This window comes from Sceloporus undulatus, chromosome 6 (genome assembly GCF_019175285.1).
Source record: "Sceloporus undulatus isolate JIND9_A2432 ecotype Alabama chromosome 6, SceUnd_v1.1, whole genome shotgun sequence".
Taxonomy (NCBI): domain Eukaryota; kingdom Metazoa; phylum Chordata; class Lepidosauria; order Squamata; family Phrynosomatidae; genus Sceloporus; species Sceloporus undulatus.
Genome location: NC_056527.1, coordinates 56,160,960 through 56,180,157, shown reverse-complemented (window position 1 = coordinate 56,180,157; position 19,198 = coordinate 56,160,960). Strand labels below are relative to the sequence as shown.

The window sequence follows — 19,198 nt, the reverse complement described above, 5'->3', positions numbered from 1 at the left end:
CAACAGAGAGGGAGTGAGGAGAACATGGTATGAGGATACATGCGGAGATGTGGATGCCCCAGAGCACATATTAGGATTGACACTTCATAGAGCTGGACCAACCACTTTCTTGGTGTGGTATTTGCCACAGTAGGACAATTGGCTTGCGTTCACTGTCTTTATGTTCACTATAAAGTTGAGGTCATGACATGAAATTTCAATTTCCTCTTTTAAACTCCCCCTCCCCGGCAGCATAGTCTCACGGACCTCATAAAAGCGAGTAAGTTCCTTAAACTCATTCAGAAAAACACATTAGAAGCCAGTGCTATATTTTACAAATCGTGTAAGAGTAAGGCCCAGGAAGCATCATGAGCCAGACAGCTGGTAAGTATATGAGAACATATTTTGAACTGTTTTCTTCCTTTTGTGCTTTTATTGGATTCCCCCTAGCAGGTGCCATAAGTTGGAAACAACTTGAAGGAAGACCAATAACAAGGTGAAAAGACACAGAACTGCACTCTGCCAAAGGGTTCAGACAAATGAAATTCTGAGGGATCTATAATGTACTGTTTTCTGATGTTTAATATTGCTTCTTGTCAGTTACTCGTTACCCTTCCAAACAATGCTATATTTTCCACAACTTTTTTATAAGTCTCAGTAGTGGGGTTCCTAATGTAACTCAGTTTGGTTCATTGGCTCACTGGTGATGTGGTGACATGGAGTGGGAACTAAGCTATGAATGGACCTAATCCTCAGAAATGACTTGAAGGCACACAAGAACAACAACAACAACTGGCTGTACTTTCTATATCCAGTTGTCTCTCTACTTTGGAACCTTCACATTTGCCTTCTCTTCTTAAAGTTCATCTAGTATTTTATTTTTATACTCTCTATACTGTTGAAATGCTGAAATGCCATCATTGTAATGGTAGTCATTGTAATGATCATTCTGCTTCAGCTTGTCCCAATATCTATTCCCACTCATACACCTTCGTTTGACTTTGGCCTTATCTGCACTGCAGGAATAATGCAGTTTGCCACCCTTTTAACTGTCATGGCTCAATGCTATGGAATTCTGAGATTTGTGAGAGAGAACCAGTGTGGTGTAGTGATTTGAGGATTGGACTACAACTCTGGAAACCAGGGTGTGACTCGGCCAAGGAAACCCACTAGGTCACCTTAGGCAAGTCACACCCTCTCAGTCTCATAGGATGGAAATGGCAAAGCCTCCTGAAGAAACTTGCCAAGAAAACCCCATGATAGTTTCACCTGAGGGTGGCCACAAGTCAGAAATGACTTGAAGGCACACAACAACAACAACAACTTCTGAGAGATATTTAGCCTTTTGTCGAGAGCTCTGGCACCACAACAAGCTACCAGTCCCAAAATTCCATAGTACAAAGCTATGGTACTTAAAGCAGTGTCAAACTACATTATTTCTATAGTGCAGATGAAGTCTTTGTTACAACTCCAGGCTTTCGTTTCCCTCCCTCCCTTCCCCTCTCCAAACTAGATCATCTCCAGTGCCCTTTTGATGCATTGTATTGTTTTACTGTTTCAGCTTGATGAGCTAGCATTAATATATATGAGGGTTTTTAAAAACTAAAATTAAAAGCAATAGAAGGAATTCCAGAGTATCCGTTTTTCACAAGAGGTTGCTGATTGCTTTGTAGAAATAACTGTAAAGACTACCTGGGGCCCATGGACTGTGTCATTCCCACCTGTGATCTAGGGCTTTCAAATGGGATCAAAAATGAAAGGGCAGCCAGTTCAGTTCTTTTTAAAAATGACAAGACATGGTCCACACACATAGCATGCCATTCTGATAGCTGTGTTATCTGTTAATTGAAATACCTGAACATTTTGAAAGGCAGAGTTGTATGCCATGTTTTGTAATTGGTAAATGTAGATACAAATGATGTCCAGACACAACCCTCCACCAACTTGACCCCTAATTTTGCTCCAATCCCAATCCTGGCTGCATCACACAGAATAAAAAAATCCCAAAAATATATAAAAAAAATTCTCCCCAAAACCACAGACTAAGGTTTAAATTGCCTCCAGCATATTATTTCAACTTGGATTGGAAAAAGTGTAGTGTGTCATACCAGGATAAGGCTGCATTATTGTTGCTATGTATATTCAGCCCTGGTCTAGCAACTTAAGTTATGTCACAAAGTTAGAGGATAAGAATTTTCTCTCCAATTTGTACAGTATATGCATTTATACACTTCTAAGTGTGACTACAGCTTGGCTTTAGAAATCTCAGACCATTCTGCCAAATGAGTGGGAATCCACTCTCCATTAACCTAAAAGCCATGGACAAATGCAAATTTTTGTTTGTTCTCATTTCCAGCGAGTCCTCTGAAGACCACTGGAGTTAATTTCCTCATAGAAGAGAACACCCGTCTTCATCACACCAATGACTATGAGAATGGACACCTGATTGTGCGACGGGGGCAGGAATTTAAGATGAAGGTGACTTTTAACAGGGAGCTGAATAATAATGACGAAGTCACTCTGAAACTCAGGATTGGTAAGGAAACATATAATTATTTATTTGGTTCATCAAAATATCTCTAAGGCTATATAAGTAGAGCCAGTGTGGACTTATTGTACTACAGTTCTGGAGATCAGGGATGGATTCTCTGTTCAGCCATAGAAGCCCATTGGGTGACTCATGCCGTTGGGTGACTCATTGGATAAGTCACACACTCTCAGCCTTAGGGTTACCATAAGTCAGAAACTACTTGAGGCCCACAACAACATAAAAGTATTACCAGCCTGTGTCTTTCAGAGCATCAGTACTCATAAAACACATATACTGTCTTTCTTAAATTTATTGTGAAAGTTCAAGAAAATTAATAGAGATTGTTGGACTTTCCTAATTGACTTTAATTTTTAATTTACTGTAAATTTGAAGGAATGAGAATATTGTGTGAACACTAGGATTATAATTTTTTTAGAAAAAATGGGAACAAGGAAGGAGGAGAGAATGGAAATTGATGCACCAATTTGTGTTTTATATTTCCATGTAATCTCCAGCTGAAACACTGATCAGGCTGAAGTTCCCCTTCAAGCGTAGGATGGAAAATCATACAAGAGGGTAATTTACTTTGCCTCCTCCCCAGTTAACATCACCCTTTTTTAAATTTGATTTTTTCCAGGTGAAAAGGAAGAGGAAGATGAATCCAGTGGGACTTACTTATATTTAAACACAAGGTCACAGAGGAATGATGAACCATGGCATGCCAAGATCTGTGCAACGACTGGAAAGGAGGTATGTCCATTTCGAATGTGCTGCATTAAAATGTTTAGTTAGAAAGAAAAGACACAATCACAGGAAATTGCAAGATCTGTGGTTAAGTGTGCTCCCAAGATCATGTCTTCCTTGTTTGAGAAAAGAAAATTTTTAAAGCTACAATCCTACTCCAAGAAGCATTCAGGGCATGTAATTCTCCATGCCACTGAGGCAGGAATGCACTTTGTTTTAGATATTTTTGAGAAACCAGAATTGATCTTTTGGAAATGGCTGGTGTAGACCACAGTTTGTCTGCCGTGATTAAAAATGGCTCCCAGCCCTCCAATATCATCTACCCCCATGTAAATTATGAACCTCTCTGAGTCCCATTTTGGGGGGGGGGGTGTGAGGACTGGGATGATGACAGTGATGTAGCAGAAAGCGGAAATAGTTTCCTCCACTATCTGGCTTGGAACGTCTCTCCAACAGCAATCGCCAGTGGTGGGTACTGGCTAAAATAGAGTCACAAGAGAGAGGTACTAATGTGCTCATCATCGCATGGCTTCTTAAACTTTAAATAGGATTATTTACCTATTGGGGGCCAAATACCTAGTAGGGACTATAAGATACGTTACAACACTATGTCACAGGATCCAGAACATTAGACTACCCAGGCTTGGAAGAGCCAGCCAGTAAGAGCTCTTAGAATGCTATGAAGGATGTCAACGGTATAAAAGGAGATGTGTGACTGCTTAATGGTCAGACAACGCTGGCTCTTTGCCTTAGAAATGGAAATGAGCACCAATAGTCAGTTATGACTAGACATTCACGTCAAGGGACTAACTTTACCTTTTTTATATATATATGGTTGAATCTAAAGTTAGTCCTAATTGGAAAAGATCTATGAAAGTGAATAGAACTTCTTGCTCACAACTAATTTAAAGTCCCATTCATTTCAACGGATCTCTTCTAGTTAGGACTAAAACTTTATTTATCCAATTGATTGTAATTGCTTTATTCTATTTAACTGTAAGTTACTTTGAGGAAATTAATATTTTGGAATATATATATATATATATATATATATATTCTGGAATTATTATAAATAAATAAATAAATAAATAAAGCAGAAGCAAAAACTGTCTCATATATTGAAACAGAGGGAGAGGCAGAATAATTTTTACTAAATTCTTGTATAGTCCAAGTATATGCAAACTTGTTTTCATGATCTAAAGAAAATTAAGTGGGAAATGGAGGCAAAAGCAATTATAATGCAGGGAGTAAAGACAGATAATCATAGAGACTTAGTACATTGGTCTGAGAGAATAAAAACAACTTATAAAACAACTTATCTCTAGAAAGCAGATTTTTTTTAAAGTGGAAAAATATCAAAGTGTAAAAAAAATACAGAATATTCCAAAGCGTGACATGTAACATACACATTAACAGCCAGAAATGAGCTGAAAAACATAGATAATGTGTGACAATTTGAATGATAGGCTGAGGGGGATAAATATGGCTTTCTCTGAACAGTAGAACTGGTGTGTGTGTGTGTGTGTGCGCGTGCGCACATGCACATGTGTGCACGTTGTTTTTGTGTAGAAAAAAGTAGGAAATTATAAAAGATAGAGTAGAATGTAGTGGTTTAATGAAGGAGTAAGACTCCAAGAGACCAGGTTTCAAATCTCCATTCAGCCCTTAGGCTGACATTGGTCAATTCACACTCTCTCAGCCTTGGAAGACGGCAATATCCAACCCACTCTGAGCATGTCTTGCTAGAAAGCCCTATAACAAGGTTGCTTATTGAAGGCACATAACCATAACAGATTCCAACATGTGCATGTAACAAACAGAACAGATGTGGAAAACCAAGAAAAATAAATTTATTATGGAAGAATAATACCCCCCCAAAGTGTTTTCAACATGAAGTTTGTTGACATGGGCTTAACTCTTCTGGTTCTAGTGCCTCATCGTTGTGTCCAGTCCCGCAGATGCAATTATTGGGAAATACCTTCTGAATGTGGTGACAGGGAATGATATTGATACACTCAGACAAAACATATTCTACATCTTGTTCAACCCATGGTGCAAAGGTAGTTATCATCATCATCATCATCATCATCATCATCACCATCATAACAGGTTTAATTTCTGACACTACTTTATGCTTTTTAGCTACTTTCTCCTTAAAACACTGAGACTGGTTATCCAGTAAGTTTCCATAAAAATATTTAACATGATATGCTTGGCCTTAAAAGATTGTCACCTGTATTGACTATTTAGTCTCATAATTGAAGTTTAAGCAACAATTACAGAAAGCGTTGACTGTAATGCAATCACTGTATAATGAGACAAGAAGATATCGTCCAGTTAGTCTGACATTTATACCAGGAAAGATTCTAGAGCAGATCATTAAACAGGGAGTCTGTGAACATCTAGAAAGCAATGCCATAATCACAAAAAGTCAACACAGGTTTCAGAGAAAGAAGTCATGCCAGACAAACCTGGTCTCTTTTTTTGATAAAATTACCAGCTTGTTAGATGAAGGGAATGCTGTTGATATAGTATATCTTGATTTCAGTAAGGCCTTTGACAAAGTTCCTCATGATATTCTTGCAAACAAGCTTGTAGAATGTGGGCTAGACAAAGCAACTGTTAAGTGGATTTGTAATTGGTTGACCGGCCAAACCCAAAGGGTGCTCAACAATGGCTCCTTTTCATCCTGGAGAGAAGTGACCAGTGTTTTTTTTTTTTTTTTTTTTTTTTTTTTTTTTTTTTTTAACATCTTTATCAATGACTTGGAGGACAAAATTGGGGGCATACTTATCAAATTTGCAGATGACACCAAACTGAGAGGCGTAGCTAATACTCCAGAGGACAGGATCAAGATTCAAAATGACCTGAAAAGACTCGAAAACTGGGCCAAAGCTAACAAAATGAAATTCAACACAGAGAAATGTAAGATATTGCACTTAGGGCGGAAATGCACAGATATAGGATGGGGGACACCTGGCTGAATGAAACTACATGTGAAAGGGATCTAGGAGTCCAAGTAGACCACAAGTTGAACATGAGTTGACATTGTGATGCGGCAGCTAACAAGGCCAATGTGATTCTAGGCTGCATCAATAAAAGTATAGTGTCTAGATCAAGGGAAATAATAGTGCCATTCTGTTCTGCTCTGGTCAGGACCCACCTGGAATATTGTGTCCAGTTCTGGGCACCACAATTCAAAAAGGACATTGAGAAACTGGAGCGTGTCCAAAGGAGGGCGACTAAAATGGTGAAAAGTCTGGAAACCTTGCCCTATGAGGAACGACTCAGGGAGCTGGGGATGTTTAGCCTGGAGAAGAGAAGGTTAAGAGGTGATATGATAGCCCTGTTTAAATATTTGAAGGGATGTCATATTGAGGAGGGAGTCAGCTTGTTTTCTGTTGCTCCAGAGACTAGAACACGGAACAATGGATGCAATCTCCAGGAAAAGAGATTCCACCTCAACAGTAGGAGGAACTTCCTGACAATAAGGACTGTTCGACAGTGGAACACACTCCTTTGGAGTGTAGTGGAGTCTCCTTCCTTAGAGGTCTTCAAACAGAGGCTGGATGGCCATCTGTCGAGGATGCTTTGATTTAGATTTCCTGCATGGCAAGGGGGTTGGACTGGGGTTGGCCCTAGCGGTCTCTATTAGGATCACTAAAATGTCACAAATGTGGCCAGGTTTATGACACTGTAAAGATCTTAATAAAGATATGCTGGATTTAGTTTATGACAGTGGATTCATACCAGCTGTCTTACCTTTATTTCTATTAAATCTCTTGATTTTGACTGACAAAAGTCCATTGTTTGCTCCACCCTAAAAACAATTGTAATGAGCCAGGCTTTCTGACAGATGACCTGAACAATGAAATAATATGCTTGTGTGTTTTCTTTAGCGGATTCTGTTTTCATGCCTGAGGAGAACAAAAAAGCTGAGTATGTGCTCAGTGACAATGGATATCTATATACCTTAGGAAATAAAAATGGAATTTACCAAAGACCTTGGCTTTATGGGCAGGTAAAAGATAATGTATTACCATCTTTCTCTCTGTTGTTTGGACACAAGTAGACACTGCTCTTTTGGATACTTAAATGCAAGTGTAAATGGCATAATGGGTATGAAACTACTGAAGAGATACATTGAGCTACATGAAAGCTGACAAAATAGAAGGCAGTTCTATTGAGCCACTCCTCTTTCAGCAGAACTGGGAGCCAATTTCATTGCAGTGCATAATTCTTTCTTGGGTTCAGGTTTCAGCAGTGCCATGGCTGGAAGGTGTGGGGTGTGTGGCCCAGACCAGGTGCAGCTGTGTCCCTCTTGTCTACACTGTGGCAGAAGAGACTACATCACAAGGAGGTCTCTGCCACGGTGGCAAAGGAGAGGTCCAAGCGCTCCTCTCCCGGCTTTCTCATGGCTGCAGAGGCCCCCTCATGAGGAGATCTCCACCACCGTGGAGAAAGAGAAAACTAAGCATGTCTTTCCCAGCTTTGCTGCTGTAGCTGAGGCCTTCTCACAAGACCTCCATAGCGGCAGTGAAGGAGAGGGCTGAACATGACCTTTTAGCTGCCATTGCCCTGCTCTAGAAACTGGTTTTCGAATCCCCTCTAGGCTATGAAAACCCACTGGGTGGTCTTAGGGAAGACACTGTCTCTCAGTATGGAGTTTCTCACATGTTATTTAAAGTGACTTACCCCATTCACATTTAATTTTGAAGCTGGATCTTATCACACAAGCGGGGGGGGGGGGGGGGGGGGGCAAGTTCAACCCAGTTGCAGCCCAGTTGCACTTATCCGGCATCTTTTCAAAAAACAGTAGACTCTCAGTTTTGAAAAGATGCCAGATAAGCATAGCTGGGACCCTGGCTGCCGCCAGGTTGCACTTCCCCAGCCCCCAGCCCATGTGATAAGATCTGGCTTCAAAATTAAAGCCGAATGGTGTAAATTGCTTTAAACGGCATGCAATAAACTCCATTGTACTGTACTAGGGTTCTTTGACGTTGCTCAGAATAGTTTACAAGCTTGTGTCACTATTTTATCTTTGAAAGCCTCAGCATACTTAAAAATCAAGTTATAATCAGCTTTATAATGCATTACATAAGGAAAAGGGTAGTTTTCAATAATGAAATAGCTTAAGAATGACTAAATCTGACTTTCCAACAGTATGAGAAAGACATTTTGGATTGCTGCATGTTCCTTCTGGATGAGAGTCAGCTCAAGCTGAATGACAGAAGAGATCCTGTGAAAATCTCAAGAGCTATGTCAGGTTTGGTATGTCCTTTAATAAAAAAAAATTCAGATACATCAGAATATAGAAAAGAAAACAGGCCCTCTGCTTTCTGCTTTATTGAAAAGTTGGTGTGAACTCTCCTGAAACTACAGGACACTAAAAAATTGTGGAAATGACCAGCCAGACGAGATTTGTCAGCTTAAGACATGATCTGAGTTTAAATCATCAGTAAATCTAGTCTTTTCTGGCAGGCCTATATAGATTATTTTTAAAATTATGGTTTTAAAAGTATTTTTGATGGATTTTAATGTCTATATTCTTGTGCTATGTTGCATTATTTATTGTTGCTCCCCACCTCATGCCACATCAGGAAGAGGCATGGAAATGCAAGTAGATAAATAGGTAACACATTGGTGGAAAGGTAACAGCATTTGGCGCAGTCATGCTGGCCACATGATCATCAGAGCAGTCTTCGGACAACACTGGCTCTTCGGCTAAGTAACTAAGATGAGCACCACCTCCTACAGTTAGTTACAACAAGACATTCAATGTCAAGGGACTAGCTTTACCTTTTTAAATAAAATAAATAAAGAAGAGAAGAGAAGCTCCTCTGTCATTTTATCTTATACTTTTTCCTAAATGTGGAGGAAACACAAAACGGCCAAGCTCTTCTGATCATGTGTTCATACAATTGGAACTAATGCTGTTTGGTGTCGGTTGTGTACAGAGAGCTGGACTTTCTGCTGTCCTCATGTATAGAGGACAGCTCCTATACAGAGGGGAAGCTCTGAATGGAGGGAATGGTAAGGCACAAGCTGTTGCCCGAAATTGTTACTTTTTGAGGTGAAGGAGAAGCAGGAGGGAAGGATGAATGTCAAGAGGTAATCTAGTAAGTCTCTAAATCATGATCCATGGTTTTGGAGTCAGTCACCTAGTATGATCACATGTTTTTTATAAGTCCTCTAGCATAGGTGCTTAAGATTAAAAACTTTAACTCCTCACATCCAAAAATAATGATACCTTCTTCTCCAGAGGTTGAAAGATCAGTGATTTCTCCTTTGGTGGTAGTGTCCATCAGGCAAAATATCTAACATGATAAAGTTGCGGGGATCTTGAAAGAAAAGAAAGAAGTTCTCCTGTATGATTTTGCTCTCTTCATTGTTTGCTTAGATTAATATGGAGGAGGACAATGGAGTGCTCCATGGAAAATGGGGAACATCATATGAAGGTGGCACTCATCCTTTGGAATGGACAGGAAGTGTCTTAATGTTGCAGACATATTACGGAACAAAAAAAACTGTCTCATATGCCCAGAGCTGGGTTTTCTCTGGTGTCCTTACTACAGGTAGGACTATGACTTTTATGACGGTATATATTTCTGTGCGTGCCATCCAATGCATCCTACATGTCCACTGGTTGTTCATTTTGAAATATCAGGTGTTGGGAATACTCAAGCAGAGAAGAGGGTTCCTGTTCAGCTCCTGTTAGTAAGCTCCCATAGATATCTGCATGATCACTATTGAAAACCTTTTGTTTGATCTAGCTGGCCTCTCTTTCTAAAGCTGAAATATAAGATGATTGTCATAGCTTTATCTCATCTTTGACACTTACACTAGAATCATATACTCAAGGTGGAATATGCCCCATCCCATTAGAAAAGTGAATAGTGAACATCATTAGAGGGAACTGAATAACCAAACTGAAGCTTCACATGACCTAACATCTTTCTCTGTATTCCAGTTATGCGCTGTTTGGGGATTCCTACCAGAAGTGTGACCACCTATCATTGTGCACATGATACCCAGGATAACATAAGCATTGATGTATACTACGATGAAAAGGGGGAAAGAATGAAACATTCAGACTTTATTTGGTAATTTCTGCAATGCATTAGTCCATTTGCATGATAACATTTGATGAACGGAGTTGTTCTCTTGTGTTTGATCTTCTCAGCATTTTCTTCCTGGTACAATACTAATACGGATTGGACCCAGAGACTAATCATAACTAGATATTTCTGCTTTCAGAAGATTTTTCTTTTTCTTCTTTGTACATAACATTATAATCTCCTCTTTCTCCTCTTCCTCCCTCTATGGTACTCACTGTGGAAGCATAAGAATAAAAGCAAAGATTGTAACACATTGAAAGCTAGCATTCCCAGAGCTATGGCACCACTAAATAAAATAGCTCTCTTATATGTTGATCTGATGGGTGACTTTATAAAAAGCCTTTTCTTCCTTCATGATGCCCATGAACACAGCATGTAACATTGTCTATGGCTTCCACTTAAGTCAATACACACATATAGCAGATTCTTCTCAGAAATTTCTTTAAAATCAGTACGTGTATCTATACATACATACTGTATACTGGATTAAGTTGATTCTCCTTCATCATTATTAAACTCAGAAACTAAATGTCAAAACGTTTAGAAAATTCCATGATATATGTGCAGGGTAATAATTAATAAGGACAGAATATAAGAAGAGTAAAGGTAAATGTAAAGAAATAACCAAACCCGGAAGTGGAAGGAAGTCAAAAGTGATTTAATAATTTGTAGAAGATTACAACTAAGGTATGAAAGAGTTATGATTTAAATAGTATAACATTAACCTTGATTGTATACTATTAATACACATACATTTTAAAGTATTTTGAGAAAATATTTACACACAGAGAGAGGGGCTGATATCTTTTGCTTTCTTTTATATTTTAATTTAAAAAATTAAAAAGGAAATTTCTATAAAATCAAGTCCAAGAATTAAGACTAATTTTTGTTTTCAAATCTAAATCCTAACTGTCTTCAGGAACTTCCATCTTTGGAATGAAGTCTGGATGAAAAGACCAGATTTGCCAGAAGGCTATGATGGCTGGCAGGTGATTGATGGCACACCTCCGGAAAAGAGCAAAGGTAAAACTTAAGCAAAGGCATAAATGCAGAGATAAATTAAAAGATGGAAGTCTATTATATTAAAATGCGATTAAATCCTTCTTCAATGAGCTCACCTTGTATGTCCTGTAAAAACAAATTTAATATTCTGGATAATTTGTTCATGTTTTACTACTGTAATTTGTATTTCTTTGTGCTGTTAGGTCTAATTAGATAAAACCACATAACACATAGTAAGATAGGAACTAGGAAATGGGTGCGGGGGGTGGGATGTGTTATACAACATGTAAATGTCTTTGAAAGGATCTCTCCCCTCCCCCCAACTGTTTAGATCAAGGGTGACTGTTTTTAATAGGGATGTACACTGCAGAATTGCAATACCCAGCATAGTTCATAATTGGCTGTGCTGGATAGGACTGGTAGTAGCTGCAGTCTAAGAACATCTAGAGAGCCACAGATCCTATCGACAATTTAGAAAATACTGTCTAAAATAAGCACTATGAATTTAGAGGGTTTTTTCCCCTCACCAAAAAAAAAAGTATTTGAATTTAACAGGAAATATGAAGCTGGATTCACAATATATTTACTGAGCACAGAATGATACAACATTTTTAAAAGTTGGAATGAATGCTACCCATTTAGCTACTGATAAAATACAGTGTTTCGGTCTCTTTTTCCAACCATTTGGTTATATCGGAGCTGAGTCAAAAATCTACTCATTGCTGTAGCTGTCCCCTAACCCATACATACTGAGTAGGGTTTCTCTGTCACCTTCATCTGAGTGCAGTGTGTGTCTCTCTGTATGTATCAACATGGCTGAGAGAGTAAGCCTTTCTCATGATGGAACTGTGTAAGTACACATACTTCTCCCCAAAGATATTTTTTGGTGGACAGCCCCAAAGTTTCACTGTAGGACAGCTCCTGATATCTATACATCACAGAAAAAGAGACTGTCCTTTGTGATAAATAAGAAAAATGAACAAAACCAGTGTGCTGTAAGCAAAATGAAAGGAAGCAGTGTTGACAAATCTTAAGGGTGAATCTGTTCTGAAGCTTCCCCAGTCTTATCTGCTCTCTGTATTAAATTTTAAGGCTGCAAAATATTCCACATGATAATGTGCCTTTGGTAAAGAGATGTGAAATACGAACCAGAAAAGTCTTAAGAGTCTTGTGCTTTTGGACTGTGGAGGCTGAATGTGTCTTTGGTAAACCCTTTCTAAAAGAGAAACCTGCTGGTGCTCTCCCATATGATTTTGGTAAACAGAGAAATGGCTGAGTGAAATGTTGGCAGAAATGTTGAAATATCAGAACATTATTTGACTTCAGAAAGAATGATTATAATGTATGTTATGGAGCTGATCTGAGTAGGTTTTGGTATAGAAAGGTATGATAGCATTAATTTTTCACTTTGATTTCATGACATTATAACACATAATTCATGAGATTATAACATAAAGTACTTTTGTTACTGGAGCCACCATGTAGTCATTGCTGTTATTGTCCTGTAGCTGCGATTTAGCTGCCTCTTAAATTGATACATAGAGGAATGGTGGGTTCACGGGTTCTTAGTGCAAACAGGGGGGGAAACTACTCTCTCTCTCTCTCTCTCTCTCCCTCTCAATCTCTCTCTCTCAATCTTTCTCTCTCTTTCCCTCCCTCTCTCAATCTCTCTCTCTTTACAGGAATTGTTCAGTGTGGCCCTGCTTCAGTAAAAGCCATCAAACAGGGGGAAGTTGGCCATCGCTACGACACCATGTTTGTCTTTTCTGAAGTGAATGCGGACCAGGTCTCTTGGCGTATGAAGGAGGTAAATGGAGAGAAAAAATTCATAAAGTACAACACAGATACCAGGTCCATAGGAAGGAATATCAGCACCAAAGCTGTTGGAAAGGACACACGTGAGGACATCACTAATCAATATAAATTTCCAGAAGGTAATTGATACATGAAGGATTTTTATAGGGGCAAAACCACTATAGCATGTTTACTGGTAGCATGGAGCCCTTTAGAGTAGAAGTTTACATAGTCATACATGCTTATTCAGAAACAAGTTCCAATGAATTCAGAAGGGCTTACTCTGAGCTAAATGTGCATAGAATTGGTTGCTGCTAGTTTGGGAAGCTATTTGTAATAAAGTACAGTGCGCCTGCATCATATGTGGGTATGCCATATGCCACTTTCAGCTTACACTGAAAGCCATGCGCTGGAAGAGGTAATGGCGCACGTGCACTGCACCGCACCACATAGACGAGCCCCACTGTTTTCAATGGGGTTCGGCCATATATAGTATTTCTCTTACACGGGGGGGGGGGAATGGATCCCCCATGTAAGAGAAGGACCCGTTGTATTTGCTTGGATCTCTATTTGGTCAAACATATTGTTATTATTTGTATATTTCTTCCTATTATTGGTTTCTGTTTAGCCATGGTTCTCAGAGTAGTGGGCAATTTAAAACCTAAAGAAAAGATGAGATAATAGTAAAATAAACTTAAAAGCTATCAAACTAATGTATCTAACTATAATCATAGCTTTTCTTTAGGTTTAGCATTTACTGTTCACTAAATCTATTTAAGCAGGCATTTAAAACCAGCTTAAAAGTATGTATCAGTGAGTCCTACTGAATCAGCTTGGCATTCTCTTGTTGCTAAGTGCCATGAAGTTGGTTTCAGTTTCAAAAAGCTGGTTTGAGCATACAGTTGATAACTGGAATGGTTTCTAATGCCCTCTAGATTGATTCCTTCTTCTCTTTTCCTGATTTTTAGGTTCTCAAGAGGAAAGAGATGCTATGAAAACTGCTTTGTCTTATGTGAAGTCTCCTTCTGGTACAGAGGCATTTTATCCTAGTTCTTTCAAAGCAGACTTTGAGCTAGGGGTTCAAGAACAAAAACCTTTGTGGCCAGGGCAGCCCATTGATTTGAATATTGTTGTTCAAAGCAAATCTTCAGGTGCATGGACAGTCGACCTCTATGCTTCCTGCCATCTGGAGTCATACACTGGGAGATTAGAGACCAAGCTTGCAACTGTCCATCAGACTTTCCAGGCAGCAGGCAAGACAGGTGAGTGTACAAAAACCTGATATAAGCCTTCTCTTGTAGCTACTCCCAAATTGACTCCCAAATTGACAAATATGAGAAATAGTACTAATCCTCTGATGCACAGCATTTAAATCAGCAAGGCAGTAACTGTGCCACTTTCTCACACACAGGGTCTAGTAGAGAAACAAAGTTAGTCTTCTTTGTAAAATATATAAAAGTAAGCTTTACATACAAGTTACAGTACTTGTGCACAATCAAATACATGCTCTAATGCAGTGGTTCCCCACAATTTGGTCCTCTATTGGTTTTGGACTTCAGCTCTCAGAAACCTGAGCCAGCTTGGCTAACATTACATCATGTTTTCACTGCTTTTCATAAAAAAGCACAAAAATTATATTGACTGCAAAAAAAGTAAGATTTTATGCAAAAAAACCCCTATGCTTTGAGTGAAATAAATGTTTTCAGCACATTTCAAAGGTTTTTTTTTTAACAAAAACCCTTGCAATTAGAAAAATCATAGAAAAAAATCATTGAAAATGTGAGAAATACCATCTAACAGGAAGGGTAGAAAAAATTTAAATGTCTCATAATTCTTTCTCTAACAAAATAAGTAAAGTGAAGATAGGAGATTGTGGGCCTGAACAGACAGGCCATAATAAAGCTGCTTCGGGTCACTTTGGAGGTATGCTGTTTAAATGACACACACATCCCTCTCCTTAGGACTGGAGTGTGGCTTTGGTGCGGCATCCAGCCTCTTAGGACACATGTATCATTTAAACAGCATACCTCCAAAGTGACCCAAAGCAGCTTTATTTTGGCCTGGCTGTTCGGGCTCCATAAAAGATTAAGAGACTGGTACGTCAATTCTATAATTGTGTAATTGCATTTTATTATTGTACATTGTTTCTATTTTGTACCGGTTTTAATTTTATCATGTGATGCTTTCAGTCACAGTCCTGAAAGAAAAGTGGAATCTAAACAACAACTCCCATGCAGCTCCATTCTGCTGATGGCTGTCCATCTATAGTGAAGGAGTACCTCACTCTTTCTCCCAGTGACTTCGCTCTGTTAGGAACCCAGTGACTGGAGTTATATGCCAGCTTTCCAGTATACTTTTCACATCATCTAGGAGACATAGGGGGTGGGTCAAGAAGGGCTAGGAAGAATCCACAGTCTTCTTCTCCCCACCCCTTTCTGTTGCAAGCTGTTAAAAACCCAGCATAGTGTAGTAATTTGAGCATTGTACAATGACTCTGGATAGCAGGTTTCACATCTGTGTTTGGTCATGTAAACCCCACTAGGTGACCTTGGGCAAGTCACATTCTCTCAGCCTCAGAAGATGCAATGGCATACCCCCTCTGAAGAAATTTGCCAAGAAAACCCCACGATAGGTTTGCCTTAGGGTCACCATAAATTGGAAACCCATTCAAGGCAAACAACAATAACAACAAAAGCCATACATATAAAAAACATCCAGTCTTACTCCAGTGTTGCTAATATCCCTCTCTCAAGCTCGGTCTTCTTTGTATTGATGCAGCTGTTCTGATCCCCCTGAAAGTAGCTGCTGATGTTTACATGAACAAACTGACTTCTTCAGAGGATGAGCTTCTGATAAAAGTCAATATTTTTGCTGATGTTAAAGAAACTAGTCAAAACCTTGCTAAACAGGTGGCCTTGATCTTCCAGACCCCACCTCTTGAACTGAAGGTAAGAAATTATAATAGGCTGGTGCTGAGCTGGAATTTTGAAAACTCAAGAGTTGAAATATTGGAAATGTTGAATAAAAGAAGTAAATGGAAAAGAACTCCAAAGGCAGAGAATGAGGTCTTCACTGGTTCTTTTAAGACAGGAGGGGGGGAATATGTGGATCTGGCAGATTGCAAGCAATCTTTGCCTATATTTCTGGGTTTCTGGGATAGGATTAGACACCCTGGAATCTCCTTGATAAGAACATGGCTGAGAAAGGATACTAGCTGCTCCTTGAAGTCTCTAAGAATGGGGATGACATTCCTGAGGGCTTGTGATAATATCCACCGTGATGTTGTCTAGAGGACTGATAATCAGCTACTCAGAAAGCTGATTGATCTAATCTCAAGTATCATTGGCATATGGTCTAAGAATGGAGCCACTGTTGCCAAGACACCCAACTGTGATGGCACCAACGGGGTAGACAATTTTCCTGCATTGTGTGCTTTGGGCAGAAGGTAGAAGATGGTTGATAGTGGCTCCTTAGATGTGTTCTTGTAGATTTGGTCCTTCAAACTGGTAGAGTGAGTTTTTAATCTGCTTGTATAGTTTTCAGCATTTTCCTTCAGGATAAGATCATGTAAAATGTGGTGTGAGAGAGTAATGTATACATTTTAAAAATATTCCTTGCATAACTAAATCTGTTATTTGCTAACCTTCCTTCATGATACAGATGCCAGAAACAGCAAAGATTCATGAAAATTTTACCTGCGAAGTGATTTTCAAGAATATCCTGTCAATTCCCCTGGAAAACTGCAAACTGTGTGTAGAAGGCCTTGGCATTTTTCCAGTGAGAACCTTTAACCACAGGTATGGTTACACTAGTTACAAGGGCCTGCCATATCCACAGTGTGGATTCTGTTGTGTCATTCATAACTTGGAGCATTTGTATGATAGAAATTGATTCATTCTGTCCTACCTGAGATATGTGATTATATAAACCTGCTTTAATACATAACGTGTTGTCCATCTAGCCCCAGGGTGCTTGCCCTAAGTGGCAGCAGCTATTGAGAGCAGAGAGCACTTTCCCAATCCTAACCTTGCCACAAAAGAACTGTAATGAAAGCTCACATGAAAGGACAAAAAACCAGGTGTGATTTAAATGGTAGCAGTAAGAAAGTGTGCATTAAATGGTGGGGTCTTTCTCCACAGTATATTAGATTTTGGCCCTCACCAACAATAGCACCTCTTAAATTAACATATTGCCATCATGGAAAAAATAAACAAGGCACTCTGATATTCTCAGACAGAAATCATGGCTCTGTGATCATGCAGCTATATGTGTATTTATATGCAGCTAAAACCTCTAGGAGTAATCCCTTGCATCTCCAGTTAGAAATTTCATTGTTTATCTAGGGCAGGAGTAGGCAACTAGCTGCATGGGCCTCTCAAGGCTATTTTGGGGGCCCAAATTTTTTTCCCCTGGAGTCCACTTCAATGTCCATTGCTTTAAATAGACCTTTTTAGGAGCTGTGATTTTACATTAAAACAAGTACAAAGATCCCCCTGCCATTTTTTTCTGTATAGCCTTGAATGTATTTTATGAAATCCAAGGGGGACTTCCGACCACATCTGCCTTTGATTTTTCCATTTTTCTTCATTCTGAGGCTGATGTGGGCCTTGAAGGGGAGAAACTGACCTCCAGCTGCCTGATTATTCCTTCTTTTTCCCATGATTTGAGATATTTGATTTTCAGTCTAGGTATCAGAAGCCCCGAATTGAAATTCCACACAAATGCTGTAGCTATATCTAGGGAACCCACAAAAACATGCAGGGATAGCTGTGTTGGCCATTTAACAAATATAAATGAAATTCCATCAGTGATACCTTTATTGGCCAACCAAAATGCACAATATACTTGTTGCAAACTTTCGAAGTTCCATGGGCTTTTTCATCAGGCCAGATATTACAAACCAAACAGGATTTTAAAAAACAATTGGAGATGTTAGATGCCTTCATGTTGTTTCAATCCTTAGTAAAGATGTTATGCTGGGGAGGATATCTTTTGCAGGCATGGTCCTCCTCCTTCTGGTCAAGTAGCAACAGGGAGATTTTCAAAGTCCAGGCAATTTAAAGTTTCCTTAAAAACAGGGACCCCTCTTTTGCAATCCAATCTATCTCCATTGCAGTGAGGTCACAGGCCTCTTTGTAGGAAGAGAACAATGGATTCCTCAAGAAGTGATTTGTATTATTAATGTATTTTCATTATTCACTTATTAGGCTTGTACCACCTGGTGGAATCATAACATCCAAAATACAATGTGCAGCAAGGAAGACTGGCGATAAAGCAGTCGTGGCCAAACTGAACTCCACTCAAGTCAAAGGAGTAAATGAAGTGAAGTCTATTAAGATCACTGCATAGGGCCATTCCCAAATGGCATCAGGCAGTGTTAGAAGATCTGTGCATTTAAATATGCATTTTTAAAAACAAGCTTGCAGCTTTAATGATGGGGCAAAAAAGAGACACCTGATGAATGAAGTGGCTTAATGGTAGTGCTGATAGGAATTTAATGGGAATTGTTGAACTTTTCTCTTCAATGTGCTACTTATGATGAATATCTTCTGTGGAATTGGCTTTGCAGAAAAGAAACCCTTGGTTTAGAGACAAGACAGCTCTGTTTTCTTCTTGTATGTTTCATCTTCTCTTTTTCTTTTGGCCTGATAGCAGGATTTACGTTCACTGTTAATTCTGCCATTTCCTCACTGTTAGTGATATGCAAACCTATGCGCAGTATCTTAGAGACATGTAACATATTACAGAGATATAGCATATAGTCTGTTTTCTTTCATACAGAAAAATATTTAGTAACTTTGCTGTATAGTTTTAACCAGGAGTCTGTGTGTCTTCAAATACAAACAAGCACAGAGTTTGAAATTACGCGCAATCTGGAGCATCTTCAACATGGAATTAAAAGAGGAAAGACAAGGCTAGGATCCATTCTTATATCCACTTGTTTGGCTTAGATCAGTGATACTCAAACTTTTTACTCTTGGGACCACCCTTTACATCTTTACATCTACAAGCTGATGTGGTGCCCCCCCCC

The 19,198-nt window shown here is 39.1% G+C and overlaps 1 protein-coding gene across 1 annotated transcript; it reads left to right on the top strand.

Annotated features, from left to right (window-relative positions):
* Window positions 1-297: 297 nt before the first annotated feature.
* Window positions 298-18,600, top strand: LOC121934966 (protein-glutamine gamma-glutamyltransferase 4-like). The gene is made up of 14 exons (XM_042475937.1): window positions 298-363; window positions 2,336-2,515; window positions 3,147-3,259; window positions 5,184-5,313; window positions 7,153-7,274; window positions 8,417-8,524; window positions 9,654-9,828; window positions 10,224-10,356; window positions 11,291-11,394; window positions 13,050-13,307; window positions 14,136-14,429; window positions 15,946-16,115; window positions 16,828-16,964; window positions 18,375-18,600. Exons 1-14 carry the CDS (start codon window positions 348-350, stop codon window positions 18,514-18,516), a joined length of 2,082 nt encoding a protein of 693 aa, XP_042331871.1. The 5' UTR covers window positions 298-347; the 3' UTR covers window positions 18,517-18,600.
* The last annotated feature ends 598 nt before the right edge of the window (window positions 18,601-19,198 follow it).